General features: G+C 39.1%; 1 protein-coding gene across 1 annotated transcript; it reads left to right on the forward strand.

Moving 5' to 3' along the window:
* The first annotated feature begins 84 nt into the window (after positions 1-84).
* On the forward strand, positions 85-918 carry LOC114428380 (platelet glycoprotein V-like). Its single transcript, XM_028396733.1, has 3 exons — positions 85-213; positions 381-516; positions 624-918. The coding sequence occupies exons 1-3, from the start codon at positions 142-144 to the stop codon at positions 812-814; spliced, it is 399 nt and encodes a 132-aa protein (XP_028252534.1). The 5' UTR covers positions 85-141; the 3' UTR covers positions 815-918.
* The last annotated feature ends 22,560 nt before the right edge of the window (positions 919-23,478 follow it).

A 23,478-nucleotide genomic window follows, 5' to 3' on the forward strand; every position in this document is an offset into this window, starting at 1 on the left:
ACATACAAAAAGGACAGCCTAGGCCTTTTTGTAAATAACTATAATATCTATAATAAATAAAAAATTCTAATTAACTGTCTCTCCAAATCCAGTCTAAAAACTGTTCCTGCTGGAGCACTCAGGCCGCTGCGTTCTCTGGAGATGCTGGTTTTGGACAACAACCTTTTATCTGCACTGAGTTTGTCTGCATTGGAAGGCCTGGGCAACTTGCAGGTGACACCATGTTCCTGAATCATTTTTATTTCATGTTTAATTTGAAAAACTGGTTATGTGGCCTACTAAGGCTAAATGCCTATTTTTTATTCACATGAATGTTTTGATACAATGCACTGCACTTCTTGTGACTAAACCAGCATTAAAATATGCCAATGTTTCATTAGGAACTCTACCTGAGGAATAATGAGCTAGAGCAGCTCCCTTCTGATGTGTTCAGCAACATGCCCAAGCTTTCTCAGCTGGCACTCAGTGGAAACCGCTTAAAGATGGTGGATGGAAACATGTTCAACCATATGCCTGGTAAGATGATCACCTGCTTCCCCATAATAAGACAATTCTGACAAAAAAGATGGGGGATTCAGGAGGGTTGACTTTCAGTCCTAATCTTTCTTTTCTGGCTGTCTCAGAGTTAAAGAAGCTGTACCTCCACGACAACCCATGGCAGTGTGATTGCAACATTATCTCCCTGGTGCAGTGGATGGGACAAACCAAAGCTACCCTGTCGCCTCGGGATTCACTGAAGTGTGAGGGCCCTCCAGAGCTCCGAAAGAAAATCCTGAGCAGGCTCCTAGCTGAAAATCTGCCCTGTCGTGCCTAATGCATGAAAATCCAGAGAAAGTTTATAGCATGTGTTTCACCTCAGAGATGATATACTTTTGGATAAAGTAAATCTTTTTTTGCTCTGTAGATTGAGCCAGTGTATGTAGGATACCTAATATCACCTTTAGACACTTTTCTAGAACCCACACTGGAGCAAGAAACATTTATAGACCACATGATGATTATCAAAGCTGCTGTTTTTTTAGACAGATTGTGTAAATCACTGTATTTTCCACCAGCAAAGAACAAGCACTGTCCCTTATCTCCCAATTCAACACTGAGATTAACATTTATAATCTCATATTGCTTGTCAAAAGGAGACTATGCAGGTTTGGAGAGTGATGGATTACATGTAATGGGATTACATTAATCCGATTCCAGGAAGGGTTTCTTTAATCTTGTATAGTTAATGTAAAAAATAAATATATAATAAAATAAATCAAGGCGTGGATAGCAAGATGATAGACGGTGCCAAGATACAGCACAGCTGAAACTAAAAGTGCAAACAGCAGTACTGTAGATTATGTTAAGTCATTGAATTTGTCTTTTTAAAATATCATTAAACTGAAATGAAACAGTGTTGCCTCACATTATAGTAGTACAACAGTGACCAATAATATGTGAATAATTGGTATTTTTATACCACTTTCCATGCAGCCATTAAAGTCTCATATCTAACAGTTTATAGTCAGCATTCCAGTTCATCCTGTGCAAGGCTGAGGTCAGTTACGGTGGCTATGGTATGGTTTAATATTATTAATTTGTGTGTTTTAAGACATCTAACCTTACCCTTTTTATTGCCTAATCCTAATCAGTAATCTTTAATGCCTAGTTTTAACCTTAAGTGAAAACAAAACAGTTTGCAGTGTCAGGCAACACAAAGCCCAAACTCCAGAGTAATGGTCTTATCAAATGACATCAGGCATTATGATCATGTGTTCCGTTCTGTCCTCCCCAACTTTGGGGAAGCTACGCTGGTTCATCAGAAGAAATTTTACGTTTTTCTTTTGTTAAGGTTTTGTTTTCTTACCTCTTATTATCAAATCAGTGTGTTCCCTTCTTCAGTTATTACTGCAATATTTTATTATAATCCACTCTTATTTTTTCTTTTCTGTATAGTTATTGGTGAATGTACCTAGCAGTCACTAGATTTCGATTTTGTGAGAGCCTTCCAGGTCATGACCAAAAAAAGAGAGAAACACAATGCTAAGTATGTTTTTTAGACACCCAGAGCTACAGAAAATGGTGGCCAGATATTATAGGATGTACTTACTGTAAGTCATTGATAGTGTGTCAGGGGCTATTGACAATTAGGCTTCCAAATTAAGTGATTAAAAAAACACCAAAATACCTTGGTTGTATAGGTGGGATAAGAGTTTGGTTAGATAAAGGGACTGAAACAGACCACACTGTCCTGCAGTTTCTCTTTCCACTACCATCTGCCCATCAGTTCACCTGCCTCTTACTTCCCACTATCATTTTAACTTGTTGGGGAATTCAACCTTCCCTGTCACTGCTGCTGTCAACCTCCAGGTTCCATCGACAGAAGAGAGAGAAACAGAGCAGGCAGGGACAATGACAGTTCATAAACAAAAGAATATGAGAGATAGGTTGGTGAGGTTGAGGTCTGGTATGGAGGGGTGGTGTTAGCAGACCATCATATTCTGCCCTCAGCTTTCAGTAATTGACAAGGTGACTCTCATCGACCCCCTCGCACAATGACTTTGACATGAAAATGCCAGCATCTCGCACTGCAGAGGGGGAGATAATCGCCATAATTTCCATCTGCATTAAACCTGTTATTATAGAAGAGTGGCAAAGAACAATGTAATAGCTAGGCTTTGTTCAGAGCCAAAGTCAAATAGATTTTCCCCATCAGTGTTTCTTTTGCTGTGTGCTTCTTTTAATTGGCTGCTGCTAAACCTATCATCTTTAAAGAAGGATCACTTTGATCACTGCAAGCATACAACAACATCTCTCACAAAAAGGAAATATTTCACTCTTATATTTCTGATGATGTGATTTTTAGATCGGAGTGTAAAATTATAGCAGGAAGCGCCTGCTGCCTGTTTGTATAATTGTGGATGTATCCATTAATTATTAGTAATTAGTTTTCACATTCAGTTTTCAACCATGTCTGTCCAGAGTCATAATAGATGTAGGCTTTCAAGCAAATAAATATATTCAGTGTATTTTTTTGTAAGTATTTCTGATTATTATGATGGAATGCAATCATATGCAAAATTATGGCAAGCAATAAAATCTAGTGGCGGTCAAGGGCACAGTAATCTTGGCAAATAATAATAATAACTGTGTGAATGTTTCAAAAGGAAAATCTTTAGGCATTTGTGGTATAAAACCAGAGTCAAGTGTCTATGTTCTACGTTTCTTCCACGACAAAGCTGTATACATTCCGTGTGTTCTCAATCCTTTGTGAGATGCATTAAATAATATATTATAATAATGTGCATAGTTACCACATACAAGCCATGCTGTCTTTCCTTTAATTATTGAAGCATTTACACATGTTAGACTTGTATACATCTATGATAATGTAGCTACAGGCTGTTAACCCCTTAGACCTACTTTACATGTACGCTCCTGACTTAAAATGCCAGATGGTTTGTTATACAGAGCCATCCAGGAGGTAAATGTTATAGGATGTTTAAAAAGATAAGAGGCAATAGAATGAAACAAATCAAGCAAGTAGTCAAATACTACCTATACTATTTAATTACTGGTTGAAATTGTAGATATAAATCAGGAATCAGAGTCACTTTGCTAAATGTGTATACCTTCCCACACATGCAACTGTTAAGAGCCAGAGAAAATTGACATTGATAGGGGATGACCTGGGCAGAAAGCCATTTTAACACAAAGAATGAAAGAAAATTACTCTTTCACTCTCTTTCACACCTCACCTCATACCAACAGGGATACAATTCCCAACAGGTAGATTTTCTCCCCTGACCCAATTTTGTGCACAAAATATGCTTCTTTGTCTATAAGCGATACAAAACTGACAAGATAAGGATTTAGAGAATAATAGCACAGTTATAGATTTATTCATGATCTGTCTGACTAGTGTGTAGTGTGGAACACTTTCCAAAAGTATTGTGCTTTGTGTTTAGTCTGCTGAGTCTGTCCACAAAAATATCTCCTCAGCTGCTTAGTGGATCAACTATCTGGGACACTCAGTGGGACCTTTGTGGGACAAAGCAGCTTTCTTCTTGACCCAGAAAACAAGACACTTACAAGACTCATTTTGTGTTTTTTGCTAGCAAACTGATGACTTTCATGTTTTCGCAAAGCATTTTTTTTAATAAATCATTCCATGTTGGCTGACAAAGGATGATCTTTACAATCAAAAACTTAGATCCACTCTTGGCCCCATTAGCTGGTTTATTTGTTAAGCTCTGCAAGGCTAAAGGGCAACTTGAGTGGTGGTAACTGAGGACCAATTTATAAAAAAAAGGTTTAATGAACTATCCTGTGACTGCCCACAGTTTCTAAACAGGTCAGTACCAGGAATATTCTATAACCTCAATTTCTGGCCTTATTTCACAGTTATCAGACCAAAACAGTTGTGTTCTAGTGTTTCCAAGGTCAACTCTACATAAGGGGCAGAGATAATGGATCTATGTACTATATTACAGGGATGGTCTTGTTTGAGGTGGCAATTAGTCATGTGGTTAATGAGGTATTTTGATTTAGTTTAGATAATCACAGAAAGCTAAATTTATTAGTGTCTTGCAAATATTTAACTTTTTTTTTTAAAGATCTGGCAGCATAGGGGGACAGTGTGTACAGAGAGATGTGTTGTACAAATAATGTTTAGAATTTAGACAACACTGCATCAGTGACGTAAAGAGAGAGAATTTTCACTCAAGGACAAATAAAAAAAAAATCTGTGAATCCAGCAAGAAAGATGAGTTTCATCAACCCTGCTCTCAGAGTTTAGGTAAGTCTTTATCAGCGTCAGAGAGGAGTAGGTGGATGAGGATTAAGAGGGGGTCAGAAGGTGGTGAATAGCTTTCCTAGCGTTGGAGAAAAAGAATGGGATTTGAAGTGATAGGGGTTATTTTTGGCAGCTGAACTGGTGGATAAACTTAGGGCTCCACAATGCTGTTTATCAGAGATTAATCCCCTCTCCATTTCCCACATTTCCTAGAACATATATTTATTTTCTACTGGCCATGGTAGTGATAAAGCATTACTACATAATGTATATATCAACCTGTTCAGTGCCAGAGTGACTGACCATGCAACAAAGTGTGAGATGCATCGCGCTGCACTACCTGTCAGACTGCAGAGAAGAGTCCACAGTGGTGGGCCAACGTCTGGTCAGGAATTCCAGCACTGCGGTTTAGCACCATCATGCTGCTGTGGTACGGCTACAGTCAATCACTGCAGTCTGCGTTTGCATTCATCTCTCAGTCTGCATGCCTGTGGGTTAAGCCATACAAGAAATACATTTCAGTTGAAGTCACAGGCTGTTATGTGATCATACTTGGTATGTCTGAATTAGAATGCAAATATAAGCAACGAGAACTTATGGCCACAGCTCTAGAATTTTCAGTGGACTCCTGAACCATCGAAGAAATCCACCTTTATATTGGTTTTAAATTTCACCAGTAGCAGGATGTTAGATTTATTTATGAACTGAAGGACTTTCTAAGCAAAAGGATCACGCAGGCGTCACAACTGACCTCACAGTCAAAAGATAATAGTTGGTGGCTCTATTGGAAATTGACCGACTGGTTCTGCAGCTAACTTTGCTGGACTGGCCCCAGCCCACATGTTCCTTCAATGCGGCCTGTGGACCGGTCCAGCCTGTAAATGACTATCCATATAAAAATTAATAAAAGGCAGCAAAATTCAGCTGTTGAGCATGACACCCTCCCAACCCTCCCTGCCTCTTCCTTGCGGCAGTACTGCAGGCATACCATCTACTCGTCGGAAAGACAGTTGCACCGTTTGCTCATTAAAAATGCACTGAAATGTATGGTAAAACATGCAGAAACTCCACAGCAAATTCAGGTGTGACCACAGTATAAAAAAAAAGGTAAATAAATCAGTGGCCCTACTAGGTGACTGTCTAAACAAGCAGGTAATGATTTTAAACTTTAAACCTTAAAATAGGTGGCCTTCATAGAGGAGTCCATCCAGTGGCCATTCACAGAACTAAAAAGAACTACTTCTTTACACATTCACTTTCTGACAACAACAACAGAGGTTGATTCTTTACACACAGTCCACATGAATCTATGATACATGCTGCTAAAGCTCATGCTACACATATCTGTTATAGTGTGCGGCAACGACAAAGTGACAGATGACTTTGAGCAGGCTCAAAGACTAGTTGTGCCAGCTCACTACCACTACCTGCCCGCTGTTGCCATGGTAACCTCTTGCTAATGTTATATTCCCACAAATGTGTATATGCCTTCTTTATGTGTTTCCCACCAAGCTGGCAATCATATGCTTCACTGTTAATGTACACCAACAAAAAAACAAATCATTGTTTCATTGAAAGCAGAGCTCCAGAGCAGGTTGCTGTTATTGGACGTACACACACTGTAGCCTCCTTCATTTTTGTGTACATCTGTAAGGGGTCTTTCCCAATTTTATGAAACTAGGCAGCATCAACAAAATGATATCACCACCACAGAGCAGTCACACACAGAGACACCAGGGACTTTCACCCATGCCCACACAGCAGTTCACACCTTTGGCAGCTGCAGCATTACACCTGCTGGATGCTGACGGGCTGCGACTGAGGCAGAGGGGAAAACTCATAAGAGGCAATAAACAAACTAACTCGATCAGAGGGAAGCTGCAGATGTCCAGGATTCAATTTGTGGACATCAGTTGACGGTATGTGGGCACTTACAGCGGATGTGGTGATGCATACACATGCACATGCACACACATGATTTTGCCACCACCCTCGCAGCTGGTTTATGAATAACAGTAAGGTCAGGGTGTTGGAGAAATAACATCAACGTGCCATTTAACAGTTCCAGTACACTGGGTCTCTGTACAGATCAGGAAGTTTACTGTTGTAATGTCTGTGGGTCATGGTGCGATGATGTCAGGGATGTTTATTTGCCGACCTTTAGATCCTACTCTTTCACTCTCATTAGCTGTCTCTCTATAGGGTTTGTCCAGGAGCTACTACGGGAGCAAATCGGATTATTAAAAACTGATTGTGGACGGAGACACCCTGCATCTTGCCAAGCACTTAATACCAAGCTGAAGGCATAGTCAAGTCTATGTGTCCAAATGTAGCTAGATGGCTAAACACCTAGTAGTTAGTTCTAGTTTTTGTGTTGCCTATTACATTTAATTACACATATGAATGTATGCATATGTAGGCACCCTCCCAAGGTATTACCTTGTGTTCTTTTATCTTTGGCTCTCTGTTATGTGACCTTTCCTCTGTTTTTGTTCATAAATAGTTTCTTTCACATTCACTTAGCATTTGCATTAATGCTCTTCCCCTAAGGGCTTAGTTTTAATGACCGCAACAACAAAAACATGAATTAATGATCTTTAATGAGTAAGGGTTCTCCTGTCGTGAGGCACCCTTGCTTGAACAGCAATGTCCTGCACCATGCTGATACTTTTCACCCTAAGGTAGCTGAAACCATATGCTGCACTATTTGGTATGGTACAAGTAGACCAATAACATTCTCACTGTCTCTTCAAGGGTAACCTATCTCATCCTAGTTTTTACTCCTTGAACCAAAAATAAACCAACATAAGTTTAAGTGCATCAGAACTGTGAGGTCATACATTAAGCTGTAATAAAAGTTGATAGTTCTTTTATATCTTCATTTTATCTAGTATAGAAATCATCTAACTACGATGTATGTATGATTGAATGAGGTACATCACCCCTTGACTGATGCTCTCCTATTCTCTAGCCTTGCGACTAGCCTACTGATATTGTGGACTAGGAATGCTACTCACCTTCATTCCTAAGAGGTGGTGACTAACCTTAGTAGATATAACAATGATGTTATACTTTATTGTTGTATATGCTGTCAAGTCTACATGGTAGAAACGCTACTTTGATATATAGGATGCTGACAAAGTGCACCTAATTGACAAGCAAAACAAGCTACAACCAAATGGTCTTGAAAAATAAGGGAAAGGGCTACAACCAAAATAAAGTGGGGACTTGCAAGACAAACTAAAGTGTCATCTCAATTATTTTCCAAAAGACGTTATATATATAACATTTTTGATCAGCTGAAGCAGCAACGTGTCCAAAGCCTTTTGGTTGGCCTGTGCATCTTAACACTGCAAGCTATAGACAAATTCAGAAGTGATAAAAAAAAAAGAAGTAAAGCTTCTTTTTGCCCACTCTGCCTGTGACTTCTGTCCTTAGATTTGGCCACAGAGCAGCTTTCTGCTTGCCATGTGGCTGGGCTGTAGAGGAGTGAGCCAAACAATGTGGGCCAAAGGGATTGGGGCTGGAGTAGGGAGTTGAAACGGTTCCACAATCAATACTCTGAGCACCGATAATGAGCTTCTACAGGCACTAGGGAGAGCTGCTAATGAGAGAGAGAGAAAGAGGGGTGGATAGTGAGGTTAAGAATGATGCTTTTATTAAATAAGGCTGACAGCAGCAAAGTTTTGGAATTTAAACCATGAGGTCTAACATATGGGTCATCTAAACTCCTGCAAACTTGGGTAAATTGTTTACCTTATTTGCTTGCATCTCTTTGGAGACCATAGAGTCCTGATAGTTTTTAAGCAGGGCCTCACTTGCTGTATCTATATATTACTACTTCTACTCAACACAACATTTCAAAGGAAAAAAGTAAAAAAAAAAAATATTGACTGTAACAGTCAATAATAAAGTATTTTTGAAACAAGCTTTGCAATCAACATATAACTTATTTCAGCTGATATTATGGACTGAATTTGAGTAATTGGTCTGTGATGCATCCTGTTGATGAGAAGCATGAAGTCTTACTTGTTACCAGTAAAACACAGAATTAGTTGATTCCTAAACTCAGGATTACATCTGCCCAAGCTGTTCATCTATCATAAAGATACTCACTCATCACAGACATCATCTCATCTGCTTTCACATGTGTTATAAACTAACATTTAACTTAGGAAATGCTCTTGTAAAACTGGGACTTTTGAGGGGGAAATGGAAAGCAATGTTAATGAGGTGGGGAGAATTTTGGTCTCAAAGCTAACTATTAGCCATATCAGCCGTTGTCAGCAGTTTCCAGGCCTTATCTTTGACTAGGTTTTCTGGAGCAACACTGAAGTAATTAACACTATCTGGAGGTTATCCACAGAGGAGGACTCACAAGGAAAATGAGGAGCAAAACATACTTTGTGATGTTGCTGTTGTTGAGCCATGAAAATGTTACAAAACTGCACACATCAACAAAACTACCAGTTAGACTGTATAACATACTTAATGTACTGACCAAACATGTTTAAGTCTCATGATATTTACGTGTTTAAATGCTTTTTTATCCATTAGGCTGTACAGCCTGCATGCATGTGTTAATGTTTTTAGAATCAGCTGCCCAGAATGTCACTGATGTGCAATGAGTGTCTTAACTGTCTGGCTACAAAGGATTTAGGCATGTACTGTGAACTGTGCGTAGAAAAACCAAAGACAAATAAAGTATACTATGTATTACACTAGAGCCAAAACACAGCTATCATGAGTAAATTTTTTTCTAGCATTAATTCCCAAAATATCTTTTAGTTTAATGAGTTTAACAGTTACGTACGTCTGGTGTTGTTTTTCCCAACATAAAGGTACGTAAGGTTTTGTAGTGCTCGGCAATAAAAAAAAAAGGTTCTTAAGACTCCTGTGGAGCCTCAGTGAAGACCGAGTAAGATGGAGTGGGTTATTTTGCTTAGATGGAACGATCTTTATCTCCACTTAGGCTGCACAGCATTTCACTACATGCTGAGGTATCACATATTCCCTTGATTTTTTTACCACAGAGATGCCTGTGTGCTTGACTTGTTTTAAAAATATGTCATCAAGATATTCCAGCAGGGGATATTTGCTCTTTTAGTTTCTCTAAGTGACTGGTTGGCCAGTGGGATTTTTCACAAGGAAAAGCCATTTCAGAGACATGCCTGTCAGCACAAATAAGAGTAGGAAAGGAAGAATTTAAAGGATGGAGGGGCTAGGCATACGATGGTAAGAAGGTTGGAGGAAATAACTGACAAGCAGCGATGGTGCGTGAGGTTCTGATGGAAGAATGAGGAGGCAGTGGAGTGAGACATGGACACATTTACAAGACAGGCAGGACAGACAGACAGAGGCAGAGCAGAGGAGGAAAGGCAAACGATGGAAAACACTGGTGGAATGCCTCTTATAATGACACAAGTGGGAGGTGATTACAGGGTAGGAAATAAAGTACAGGTGTCTCCTGCTGATCATTAGAGTCTTGTCCAGGTCAAACATTAAATTCCTATGTGCTCCATTAGTGAGGATCCACATTTCTTTGCAATTAATACACTAATATATTCCATTTGTTCCGAAATAACTAAGTTGTTTGGAAACCACTGAGTTTTGCACACTATTCATCATCAAGAGCTGAAAAGACAGAGACCTTGAGGTGGGGGCCTCAGTGAGGGAAAACAGACAAGCTGTTTTTAGATCCTTAAGCTGAAGTGACAGCCCCCTTCTTCCAAGGGTCCACTTGTGAATGATGTACAGCCACACTATAGTCCTGTGATAACTGAAAAACAGAATAAGCTAATAAGCTGAAGGCAGACCAGACACTAGAAAGAAAAGGTAAAGGCAGAGAATGGAGTAAAGAGAATATAGATAGATGATTTGAAAAATGAAAGCTACTGTTTATTTCTGCTCACAAACCATTTAGATTTTACCTCATATGTCCCCACTAAATGGCTTTCTCCCTTTGTTCCAGTAGATTCTATCTGATATAGCTCAGAAGGGTATTAGCCAGTAACTTCAAATGCTGGCAATTACAAAGTTTCAATAGTTTTACACCTTTCTATAAGAACAATATTCCCAATGGAGAGCAATCTCCTTGCAAAATAGACAGTAACTGAACTAGGGCTTTAATCTCCCAGTCGACTGGTCGATTTATTAGTCGACACATTCTGACTCAACCAAGATTCTGATTGGTCGTTTTTTTTGCAGCGTTAATTTCATCAGGAGGAAAGTACTAAGTGAGTACCAGGCCCGGTGATTTTCTGAATATTTATTTAGTTTTGACCGTGTCATTTACAGTCAGTCCTCCTCTACCATGTCAAAGACATCTGCAGTGTGGCAGCATTTCATGAAAACAGATATCGGAAAAAGTCTAACAGAACAAAAGTCTAAGTTTGTACAGTACACTCCTCAGTTTAAGTCTAAAGCAAACAGTGTATCTTTTATTAGGGTGAATATATGTCAGGTGTTAGGCTCTCCGATTGCCTTTGCCCATAAGTTCTCTTAATAGGCCTGCATTCATTAATCAGATTTTGATCAATGCAACAGCATGTCTTGTTAACTGCAATTACTGCTCTTTTCACAGAGGATATAAAATCTTTATCCATTCAGCAAAACCAACAAATGGAGGAACACCAAGTGGAGAAAAAGCTGCCTTGAACGTTCCTGTTCACCATCTCCACATTACTTCTGTACTTAAATCACGTGGGAACAAATGTCAGAATAACTTGACAGATTAAAGCTAAGACTTGAACGTTGACGATTTGTTTGATCACCCAACAGCGTCTTTAAAGTTTTCTGTGCTCTTTGATTGCTTTTGATCAGTGTTTTCACCCTTAATATGGGCACTCGTGGAGGAGTCATTGTTTACAAATGAGATGATGATGACCACAATAAATCTATGCAGCAGGTAGCCGTCGTTGGAATTAGCAGCGTTTGCGTCTTTTATATGAATTATCCAACTGCTAACCGGTAAATGACCTGAGAAGCCAAATATCAATTCATTCCGAGTTATTTTATCACTGACAGTCATAGCTTGATGAAAGATCTTGATAAGGGTAGCATCAGTATAATACAAAGCAATTCGAATTAAATCCTCCTTTCTAAATTTATCAAGAACTTTTATCGAAGGAGCAACAAAGAAATGCTCTAGCTCAGTTGTGGCCATTTTCTCAGCAAAGTTTATCAGTTGCACCTGCACTCACTCAACTCACGCTCCCGCTCTCATTCATTCATTCATTCAATTATCCAATTATCTTACAAGAAAACAGGAAAAATGGAAATTGAGTATAGCCAACAATTGCTTTAGCTTAACTTTTACTGTTTCAGAAAAAAAAATGTGTGTTTTTTTTTTTTTTTTTTTTTTTTTTTTTTTTTATATATAAGGGAACAATACTCCAAAATTAATACTCCAAGATTAATTATCCCGGACGAGCCCCCATTAATGTTACGTCCCCAGCTCTCTAGGGGTTGAGGAAGGACGTAAACATTAGGTTAAAGATAAAATAAAGCAAAGGAAGGCCAAACTCAAATGTCTATTTCTTTACTGGCAGATTCAAACTACAAACGAAGCACACAGGTTTTCAACAAAACCTCACAACGGTTTCATAAAATGAGAACAATAGTATAAAAAAAATAAGATACAAGCAGGAACCCTGCTGGGGATTATCGAGACAGCGAAGTATAAAAAGAAAACTAAAGCCACTGCTTCTACTGCAGTAGTAAAACAACAAATAACCCAAAACAACTCTAGGAGCGAAAAACACACAGGTCAAACAACGAAATTAAATCTACTCAAAACTGAGCGAAACTCACCCTCACACACACAGGAGGAACAGCACACAAAATCCCAACAACGAAAGAAAACCCAAATTTTCACAGACACAGTCGTTGCAAGTTTGTTAACCCCTTCACATCTACCTATTTTTTGCTATCCTCGCCTAATTTGCATACCCAAAAGAAAAACCTTATAACAGGAGAACTGTAAGACCAATCTGCCTGTGAGAGACATCTTTTGAAAGATAATTCATTCTAGTTTCTGACAAAAATAATTATAAAAGTGTGAGTAGAGCACATCTTAAACTGCATCTGTTCAAAAAGTGATATTTTTTCATTTTTTGGTGCTCGAAAATAATGTAATATATTTGAAAAAGCCTGACAAAGACATGCTTGACAGTTGTCAGTTGAAATTATACACAGGTCTTCTACATCTTGTCAACCACACCTGTACAAAATTTCACACCTCTAAACCAAACTGTATGGAAGCTGTGGGCTGTTTTGTCTGTGGTGTCACTGGCGTCTCCAAAATGTGTCCAAATGGCCAAATTGTGCCAAATGCGGTTTCTCACTTCTATGACCCTGAAACTCACAATGAAGCATTTTGATTACTAAAAAAACCTTGCATTGGCTTTTTTTCCTCATATGTCTATATCAAGCTTGACCGCTGTGGTCACCATACATTTACCGGGTGGTCAATTTAGGCACATATAACATGTATAATATTTGAAAGAACATGGAAAAACAGTTTTCATATAAATTTCAAATATGTTTTTTTATTACAAAGCAAAACTATCTGTCTGAAATGAGCAATTAGCAACAAATAAAAAGTGCAACTTTAGTGCTTTGTACTGTTCTTTGAGTCACGGTCATCATGGAGCCCGCGGAGCCCGTCAGCAAACATTTCTTTTCTGTCCGAGTCATATTCGCTGTCATCACTGTCCTAAAATGAGCTCCAAAGCCTCTGCAGTCGAATATGTCGTCATTTTTGCAGCTAACATGATTCTTTTAGCACCTGGCATTATCAAAGTCTGGCTGAGTGACAAAGACGGCAAGTGAACGCGAGTTTCACCTCTCGCTTCGTGCGTAACAAAGACGGAGGGGGGTTGCTTCTTCTCTTTATGCTTTGAAATGTGCTACCATTGCTACAAACAAACATTGCATGCATACCCTCTTTTGAAAGCTAATGTGATTGGCTACACGCTGACGAACCCTCATATCGTTGGCCAATAACAGCAGCCGTTACTAGTGCAGGGAATCTCACGAGGTTATACACAAATCTCGTTTCGAATTGGGGGCGCTTGTTATGTTTCAGGGGGTGTCCTGAAGTCAAACCTGAACAGAAAACATTGCGAAAGGTTTTGTTTTACAGGTAACAAAGTTATAAAAACGAACGCACCCAACACAGACCTAAACATACGCTGGAAAATAGCGGCTATATGCTAATAGCTCAGTGATGTTTGGACGATCAAAATTTTTATGCCGCAAAAATATGATTATTACAACAATATTTTCATAACGTGGAATACTTTTATGGAAACAAGCTTTTATTTTCTTTATCTGTGGATTCATACGATGAAAAGGAATATAAATAGTTGTGGATTGGATTCATAATAAGACTTCAGGACCTCTCCAAAGGTAGGAATGCAATATTATTATTAATATTAATACGTATGAATATTACTGAATTATGTTTTAGTGCTCATTGTGTGCACATAATGAGCTTAATAGTTGAATTCTAGATAAACTAAGCTTTCTAGCAATGTATAACATGCCTATAGTGACAAAGATATAACAGAGGTATATGTTGTGCACACTGACAAGAACTCTGTAAAAGTGTGACCAGAGCGTCGGCGCTCCGGTCGTTGAGAACAGGTTAACACAGAGAAACCTCTCTAACTCACAGCACACGGACGCTACAATATTAAATAGTAGCGCGGGGAGAACTGAAGCCACACAGTTGTGCTCTCTCACGCAGTCTCCCAAAGAATTTCAGCCGGCGCGGGCCTTTTACGTCATCACGGTCCAGGAGAGGAGAACCCCCATTGGTGCAGGCATTTCAACGTGCCACTCCTGATGAAGCTCCGGAGGTGTGGCAATCTGCATACCTAATCCGTCCCATTCATAGGATAACCTCATTCACACACACAGGCTCGGGGAGAACGTCACTCTCTCCCATACGGACCTCGGGGGCCGTAACAAGGTTATCCAGCTGTTTGACAGTCTAATTTATAAAGACGATAGTGCACCTTCTTTGCAAAACTCTTTTTCTAGGTACCACATCATCTGCACACCTTAGCTTTAAATAATGGCTTATTAGCTATAACTGAATTGCTGTCCACATTTTTGCACCTACAGATAAAACATATGCCTTTAATCCTCTGTGCTCTTAAGCAATCAGATCATAAAGCTGCTGTCTTTTGAAGAGCAGGTAAGGGGAGAAACCCTGTGCATTCTCATGGGAATGTATAGACTCACGAACACAATGCAACTGCCTCCGGTTCCCCGACGGCTGCCTTCATGGCCCAAATAAGTAAAAGATTTTTTCCAGTGTACTTATGTCTTCATCTTTCATTCTACGCCTCTTCTTGTCCACCATCTTTCCTTCCATCCCTCTGTCTCGTTCACTTCATCAGTACTCTACCTCTCTTTGTTCTCTTTGCTCACCCCTGTGGCCGTGCTTTGAGGACAGCACATCAAACACATCAAAAGGTATTGTAGCATGAGCTTCTCTGTATGCACATGTGTGTGCTTCTGTCATGCCATCCATGTATACCGATATGGGCTCTCCCTCATATACAGAGCTTGTTATTCTCTTCGTATCCGTTTGTTGGAAGCTATTCCCCTGAGGACACCATCCTGTAGCACATCCATGCCTCTCTCTACATTAAGAGGGGTCAGCATGCAATATTCCCAGTGTGCACAGTACCCAGAGTGTATTTCTAATGGTCCCAACATATGCTCATGATGCTGTGGCCTCGCTTGTTATGCCTTTTGGCTGTTTCCAGTCTTTCCCTTTGTTTCTCTCTCTCTCTCTCATGCTCATGTGTCCATATCTCTTTCTGTCGTTTGCTCTCATGCTGTCGTTCCCAATCTCTGTCTTTGTTTGTTCTTGGTAGCTTTGTTCCCCCGGTGCGAACACATGTATCCGAGTTGCAGAGCTCCTCACAGAGGCAGTGGGGTAATTTGACATCGCTGTAGGTGGTTGTTTGCATCTGGCACACTTTCTCTGGGTGCATTTGCTTCTTTGTCTTCCTCTATCAATCTGTTTTGTTAACTGTGTTATTGGCACAGTACGCTTCTCGGTTTCTTTTAGTAGTAATGGCTCTTTGCGACTTCAAAACCTACTTCTAAACTTTAAGTTTGAGAGTTTGTGAGTTTGTCACACATCTTTCATAAAAGCTAACTTTTCACTTTTCACTTTGTTGGTTAGGATAAGATCATGATGGGTTAAAACAGAATCTTTAACAGCCTGAAACAAAAGCTAACACGATCTGCACAAAACAAGATACTTGACAAGACATATAGAATAAGACCATAGGAGGGCCCTAATGGTTAGTACAATCCAAGTCATTGTCATATTGTAAGAGAAAACAACAGCCAAGACCTGATTATGATCAGTCCTCTTTGTTACATTTTTTAATTTTCTTTCACCCTGATTCCTGATTCCCAGCAGCTGATGCCCCACACTATTTTACTGCCACCATGTTTGACTCTGGAACTTGTATTCTTTGGGTTACACTTCTCTCCTTTCTTTCTCCAAACAAAGGCAAAATCTCTATAATGAAAGAGCTGAGTGTCTTTTCTGCAGAAGTGGAGTTTTTGTTGGTCTGCTGCCTCACAGCCCTTTCCTGTGCAGAACTCTAATGCCTATCTTCTCTGACACTTCAATTCCAGACTTGGCTAAAATCATTCACCAGTGTCTTGGCAGTTGCTCCAGGGTCATGCTTTGACAAACTTGACAAACTTTGATATCTTTTCTTTGTCTTTGTAGGCATGAACAATCCTTTGTTGTCTTCAGGCAAAACATTACAGTTGTTATACGATATGTGTAGCACGATATACTGATTTACTTTTTCAAGTGCAAATCAAATGTTTACAATAGGACATTTTTCAGCACCAAACCAACAAGCAAAACTTTAACTGCTATATAGCTCATTAGTGAATGATCTGTGTTGGTTATTTAAGATAAGCTGCCAAGGCTCCTGGTGTCAACATTGGCCATTTGCGATCTTTTCTTACATGGTCCTTTCATGTTTTCCATCATGTACGCTGTCTATCATAGCATCTTCCTTCACATTAATATTTACCATCCAAACTCCCCACTGTACTGGCTGTCCTAGCTGGCAGGGCTAGCAGATTTAAAAATGCTCTTTCTGAATAGTGTATAAGATTATTTCCACAGTGATCCTCAGCCAGCCTGTCCTTAATCCTTTGCTTACTGGTTTACCTTACAACAGCACAGTCCATCCCAATCACTGTGCATAGAATATAATATTTCAAAGAAAAACAAAGAAAAACAAAAAAACAAGTACTTTAAGAACCTAAAATAATTTTTGGCACTGGTAGAAATCTAACACGGACCTAAAAGAAGGTATAAACAGGTTGTACATTTATCCTTTTTCCTACGGTTTTAGTTACTAATAGTTCTGCAAAAGGGTGAGGGTTGCACTGGTAACTGTAAACTTTTGATCAAGAATGAACCTGGGTAGATTGATTCTGTTATGAAATAGCACGAATTGCCAACTGACTGGTTAATATTCTTCCAAAATGTCCACCCTTTATAAGCAGATCTGTTCGCTGTGCAGTGATGAATTATAAAAGCAACTGCCTCATAAAAATGAAGCACTGCAGGTGCGCTTAATTCATGTACAATTATGAAATACAACATGACAACAAGGTACACAGCACCTTGGAAAACAACATGTGCTGGGACTGCATTACAGGCAGTGATCACAGCTGCTCAATTATGCTCATCCTAAAGCTTCTTTCAGTCTTCTGCCTCATGCTGTCTCACCTACCATCTCATTATCCCATCATCTGTCTTATTGCTGTCTTGTTAAAGGCAGATCATACCAATGAGCAGGAGTGATACATTTTTCTCAGTGTGGGCAGGAGCCAGATGCATGTGCATGGTGAAGATGCACAGAAAATGGTAGGTTCTATATAAAATATCACTGAGGAGTAAGCCAAATTACACTCTCATGCAAATGGTGTTAACTCCTGTCCACTGCTGACACAAGTCATTAACATCCTGTAAGCATTTAGAATTAATCCCAGGCTGCCTCTCCTTTCTGGCCACGTCTCATTCTCTGGTACCAATGGTTGGGTCCACAAGCTCAACACCTTATATTCCCATTTCCCCCTCTCACTCTATGTGTAGTTATTCACCTTTAGGCAGCCATTATTCAAGTGACAGAAGCAATGCTATCCTGAGAAGTCCCCACCTAATGTACTGCATACATATATGCTATACCTATGTATTCATTCATTTATGACAATTTATGATAATTTGTGCTTCTTAATTTACATTTGGTGTCAGGGTGTCACTGTTAGAGTAACATCAGCAATTTCACACAGACTGAGTACAACAGAAAAGTGCATTTGAGGACAGATCTGCATGGCAGCTGGATGACAGGTTGAGTCAGACACACTACATAAGATCGTAAGAGCTCAAGTGACTCCACTGTACCCTAAATTCAGGTTATATACTACACCACTGTTTGGCTCATTTAAAGAGGTCAGGGCTGAGACAATTTTGATGTTTGACACAAAATGCCCCTAATATCTTTGTATTTTTGAAAAGCTTCCTTTGCACCTTCCCTCCAAACCATGGTAAAACCGGGGAACATGTGCGCCCCCACAACTTCTTTTGAGTTCCTTGTGTGGGATCTCCACTTGCTCCCACAAATGGTACATTCACCCAGGCCCAATCAGTTGGCCAGATACCATTTCCACCATAGCAACAAAATCACGGAAAACGCAAACAAAACAAGAGAAAAGACACAAACACAGCTTTACTCCAGATGTACAGGGGCATGTACAACAAAGCATGTTCCACAAAATCTCACAGGGAACCTGGTAATCTCTCTCCAAGTCAAATGTTTGGTACTTAATTATCATTATTATTATTGCTAAACACAGTAGTTAAATTGCATTTATACTTAGTTCAGTAAGGTATAGTATACTTTGGGAAAATGTTACACCCAGTATTGATCTGGTCTTCTAAAAAAAAAAAAAAAAAGCCAGTGACCTTTCTTTTATCCTCAGAAGGTCAGAAACTCTTTGACAACAATGGGGAGGCTGTCTGTTTGCTGCTCTGAAGCTAAATCGTAGATCATCCACTGTAAGTTACGTGTAGAATCACTTTTAGGAGTCTGCTGTGGTATTTTGTCATAAAAAGTGTGTCATACAGCGTAGATTTACATGAAGCAGGTTGCTTTTCAGGCAGATTGTTTCATTAACTTGACTGAGTCCATAAGCGAAAAAGCCTCATTAGATTTGTTCATTAGCCTCTCACTGTGTTCATGTCACCAGCAAATAATTAGAGCGGAGCTCAGTTGCATCTAAAGTAATTTGAAGATAGTTAGAAAATTCTTAAGTGGTTCTGTAAGAGTTTCAAGTTACCAGTTAAATATCAGAGGCCCTTAATTCACTTCTATGTTAGAATATTTAGTCTTTAGTTGATCATGACTTACATTCTCAGTGATACTGCAGTACATTCATAAAAGATAGGGTTTTTATTTTTATGAATGATCATTTTCCTTTTGATTTCCATCATTTATAAAAACACCTGGAAGTGTTTTACAGTGCTACATTATGTGAAACAAATGAATTTACGTTCACATATTTTGTAGAACCAAATGTTATTTTTACTTTATATTCTGCAGCTAGAAATAAAGAATCAGTGTCATGCTTAGGTAATTGGCCCTTAAGTCACACACAAGAAAGAACTAAGTAAAGAAAGGTAAAATCAGACAGTATTTACATGTAATAATCCTAAATACCAGTTTCAAGACAAACTTCCGTCTCATCTACAACAAGCTTCTCTGCCATTTTCATGACCACTTCCACCCTGACGAGCAAATGCGCATGCCGTTATACACCAGTCTTCCTAATCCTGTTAAAATCTTCACCACTCCTGCTGTTTGTTTCTGATGAGGACAGAGTTGTTTCATTACTGCACAACCTGATTAAAAATGAAGCTGACCTATTGACCAGAAACAAGTCTGTAAATACATGTAGCTAGGCTTTGAAAACTGACCTTTCAGATCCATCTGACCTTTTAAAGGGTGCTAAATCTGTGTGAATGAAGCTCTATAAACTGATCCTGGTGACTTTCACTTGCAATTGAACAAGCAAACAAAAAAGAAGAAAATCACACATTTAAAAGGACCAACCTTGGCAGTTTCTTTGCCTCACAACCAGGCTGCCGTTATCTCCGTTTTACATACATTTATCTATAGAATGGTAAACTGAGGGTTACAGAGATACACTGGAAACTCAGTTCCTTGAAATTAGACACCAGATCAAACCTTCAAACCCTATAATAAGAATCTCAGGAACCTGAGAGCAGTGGTCAGAGTGAACATACATTGATGGTAAGCAAACAAGTAACATAATACTAAAGCTAAAAGCAGCAGGCTGATGCAATGCACTGTTTATCAAGGTCAACTGGACCAACCAACAAAAAAGAGCAGCTTGAGAAGATTGCTATAGAAGTGGGCATGGAACTAAAATCACTGGATCAAATTTGTCAAATCAGTACTAGACTACTAGATTTTAATCATGAAAAAAAAAGTTGTTGGGAGCACTGTATGGCACTGCTAATCTATGCTACTGTGGTTAGGTGAGAACAAAGTGGAAACCATTTGGGAATCCCAGTGATAGAAAATAAGACATGAGACAGGAATCACTGATAAAAAATAAATGATAAAATTGTCAAAAAAAAGACCATATTATAGAATGCAATGCACAAGGATTACTACATTTAATCAACACTGAAATTATGCAATAAATTCATTTTTTTTTCTCCAGTAAAAGACTATTACATTGTCATCCCTGTGACAGTTACTTATCAAATCGAGGCTTCATTCTGCATAAAGGTCCACTTTTCTGGGTTATATTTTGGGTTCTGAGGAGAAATTTTTTAATTTACCTAGCAACCGTGTCCCTAGGTGTCCCCACCACTTGGATGCACAGGTTGCCTGCTTGTTTGGGAGCGAACAGTGAGCCTACAAATCCTCATATGCACACGGAGGGATGGAAATCACAAGAGTATATACACCAAGTACAAAAAGCAACTCGGGTATCTGCATACACACCTGCAGCAAACTGTCACAGAGCCCTCTGACCTTGCTTTTTGTTGTGCTTCCAGATGGCTGCTGACTTGCGGACACCCCTCCCCTCCTTTGCCCACAATACTTCCTGTTTAGATTTAAAATGCCGCCTGCTGACTTTTTCTGTAAAATTTCCGTTATCTCCAGAAAGCAGAGCAGCAGTGGAGTGACTTATTTTTTCTGCATCAGTGTAAAGCTGTGCAGCTTGTTGATCTCAGTCTGACTAAAAGAAACCTCTTCATCCAAACTTATGAAGTTTGAAATGCTCGTCTGGCTCTAGCAGCTGCATGAACTTCTCCCCTGGACCCCCTCTTGGCTCAGCTAAGCCTGGGAAATTAGAAAAGTGTAAAAGAGGAAAAAAGAAACACATCAAGCCACAGTCAGCTGCCAGAAGAAATGATGGGATAATTTCATATGGAAATGAGAATGCTCATCCAAGGAAGAAAATTTGAAAACAGCACCAAAGGGTCCACAGTAATTGAATGTCAGTCACAGAAGCTGGTGTGGTTTGACTCACAGTATAATTGCACCATGGGGTGTTCACATCTTTCTCAGAGAAATTACTAGAGCAGAAGCCAGTAACTTTGTGCTGAGTCACGTCCTGTGGGATAGGACTCCTGACTTCTCTCACTTTGTCACCCACTGCTGCGTCACGCAAGTTGGAATGCCAGCCAGTAGTTCCCTTTGGTCTGTTAACTGCAGTTGGCAGCAAGTTTGTCCATGTCATTTTGACATCAACCTTTTTTTAACAATAAATGAAACAGTCATTAAAACAAAGAATAAGCTGCATATTGCAGGAACATATGGGGCCAGTGTCAGTCAATAAGGATTGTCAGTCAGGTTTTTTTTTTTGGCCACAATTCGACGCAATCAGCTTGGAGCTTGAAGATGGATCATCATGTGATCTTCTGAATGTTGTAAAAATCCAGCCGCTTCAATGGCACAAATGAAATGAAGTAGCGCCACCAAAAGGATCACATCTGAATAATAGTCAATACTGTCTTTTCCAAATTTCATAGAGGTTGCAAGAAAAGTTGCTAATGCTTAGGTGACACTAACTAAGGCCCTTTTAATCCTGGCAGGGATATATGCACCTTAGGTAAATCACAAGCAGACAAGCAGACATATTCAAGAATACTGCTTCACACCTAGAAGTTCTCCACATGCCTCCTAAGTGATCACTCAGACCATTACAAAAATATATGTAACATAATTTACCTCAGTTCATGAAATGCATGATGGCTTGCCTGTCTGAAGTGACAAGTTTATGATTTCCTGATTAATCCTTTCTCCATGTCTAGAACTATTTTATTATTTAAGTAATTTGTACAGTAAAAACATGACCATTCAGTAGAGACAAACTGCAGCTTACTTGAGAAGCATTCAGTCGAAGCTGAGAATAAATACCATTTCCAACTCTCATACCAATTCTAAAATTCTAAAAAATTACAAAATTCAAACCCTCTTTGGTACACAATGTAACTTTCAGTCATGTAATGTCTTATTTTATGTTTTTTTTTTAAAGTTTTATAAATATTTTATTTTATACAAGTCTTATTTTACATGATAGTATAAGGCATCACTGTGATACAAACAGTGTACCCTAGGTATTACAGGATCATTGGAAATGCCCATCATTTATACATTATGTGTGCATCTACACATAGGGATATTTCATTAGATGAATATTATATGACATCCTATTAACATTAGATACAGCCATGTTTTTTAAACTGGGTTTCTACATCATCCGGTCGATGGTGGTGGTGAGATGATCCATGTCCGACTCCGGCACATTTGTGAACATTGGGATCATTCAGATAACCTGTGGCTATATTCTGTAAGAGCAGCTCATGGCACATAGCTATACTGAACTTTTCAGCTATAGGAATTATTTTAATCCTATTATAGCATAATGTCAGGATGCAGAGTTAAACTGTTCTGTCAAATGTGCTCCATGAATAGCCACAATATGGGTCATGTTAGCTTAGTAAGAGCCCTGGGGGTGGATATAGTTGTTTTTCTTTTGTCAGAATAATAAAGTTTTTGTCATTTCATCAACTTGCATCTGATGTGATTAGTCCGATTATATCAAATTCCCAACTGTTGGAATAGACTGCTACTACTAGTCTACAGAGCACTAGGTGTCCTGTCTGTCTACGCCCTCTTACACACCCAGTAAACCATGGCTTTATGCAGTGTTGTGTAATGTTGTGTTCCAATATTGCTAGCCTCCATTCTGCAATTTGTTTTGTTTTTTTCTTATCCTCTCCTCGCAGACCAATAAAACTTTATTGATATTTTCAGGCATGGGGACATGTTCCTCTTGGGCTCTCTGAATACACAGAGCTGAGAACACAAGTTAATTAGGCCAGAGGATAGGTGTGTAAAGCAGAGGGACGAGGATTTGTGAAGTGCAAATCATTGTGCAGTAAAAATAAAAAAGAACTGTACAGTGTGTAGTCTGCAAATAAAAATGGTGCCTGTTAAAAAATTAGTTAGTAGGAGAATCTACTATTATTAACATGTTCACAAGTAGAATGCATTACTGGTCAACAGGGACTTATTTTTGCATATTAAGGATACATAAAA

The sequence above is a fragment of the Parambassis ranga genome, chromosome 24 (genome assembly GCF_900634625.1).
Source record: "Parambassis ranga chromosome 24, fParRan2.1, whole genome shotgun sequence".
In the NCBI taxonomy this organism is placed as follows: Eukaryota; Metazoa; Chordata; class Actinopteri; family Ambassidae; genus Parambassis; species Parambassis ranga.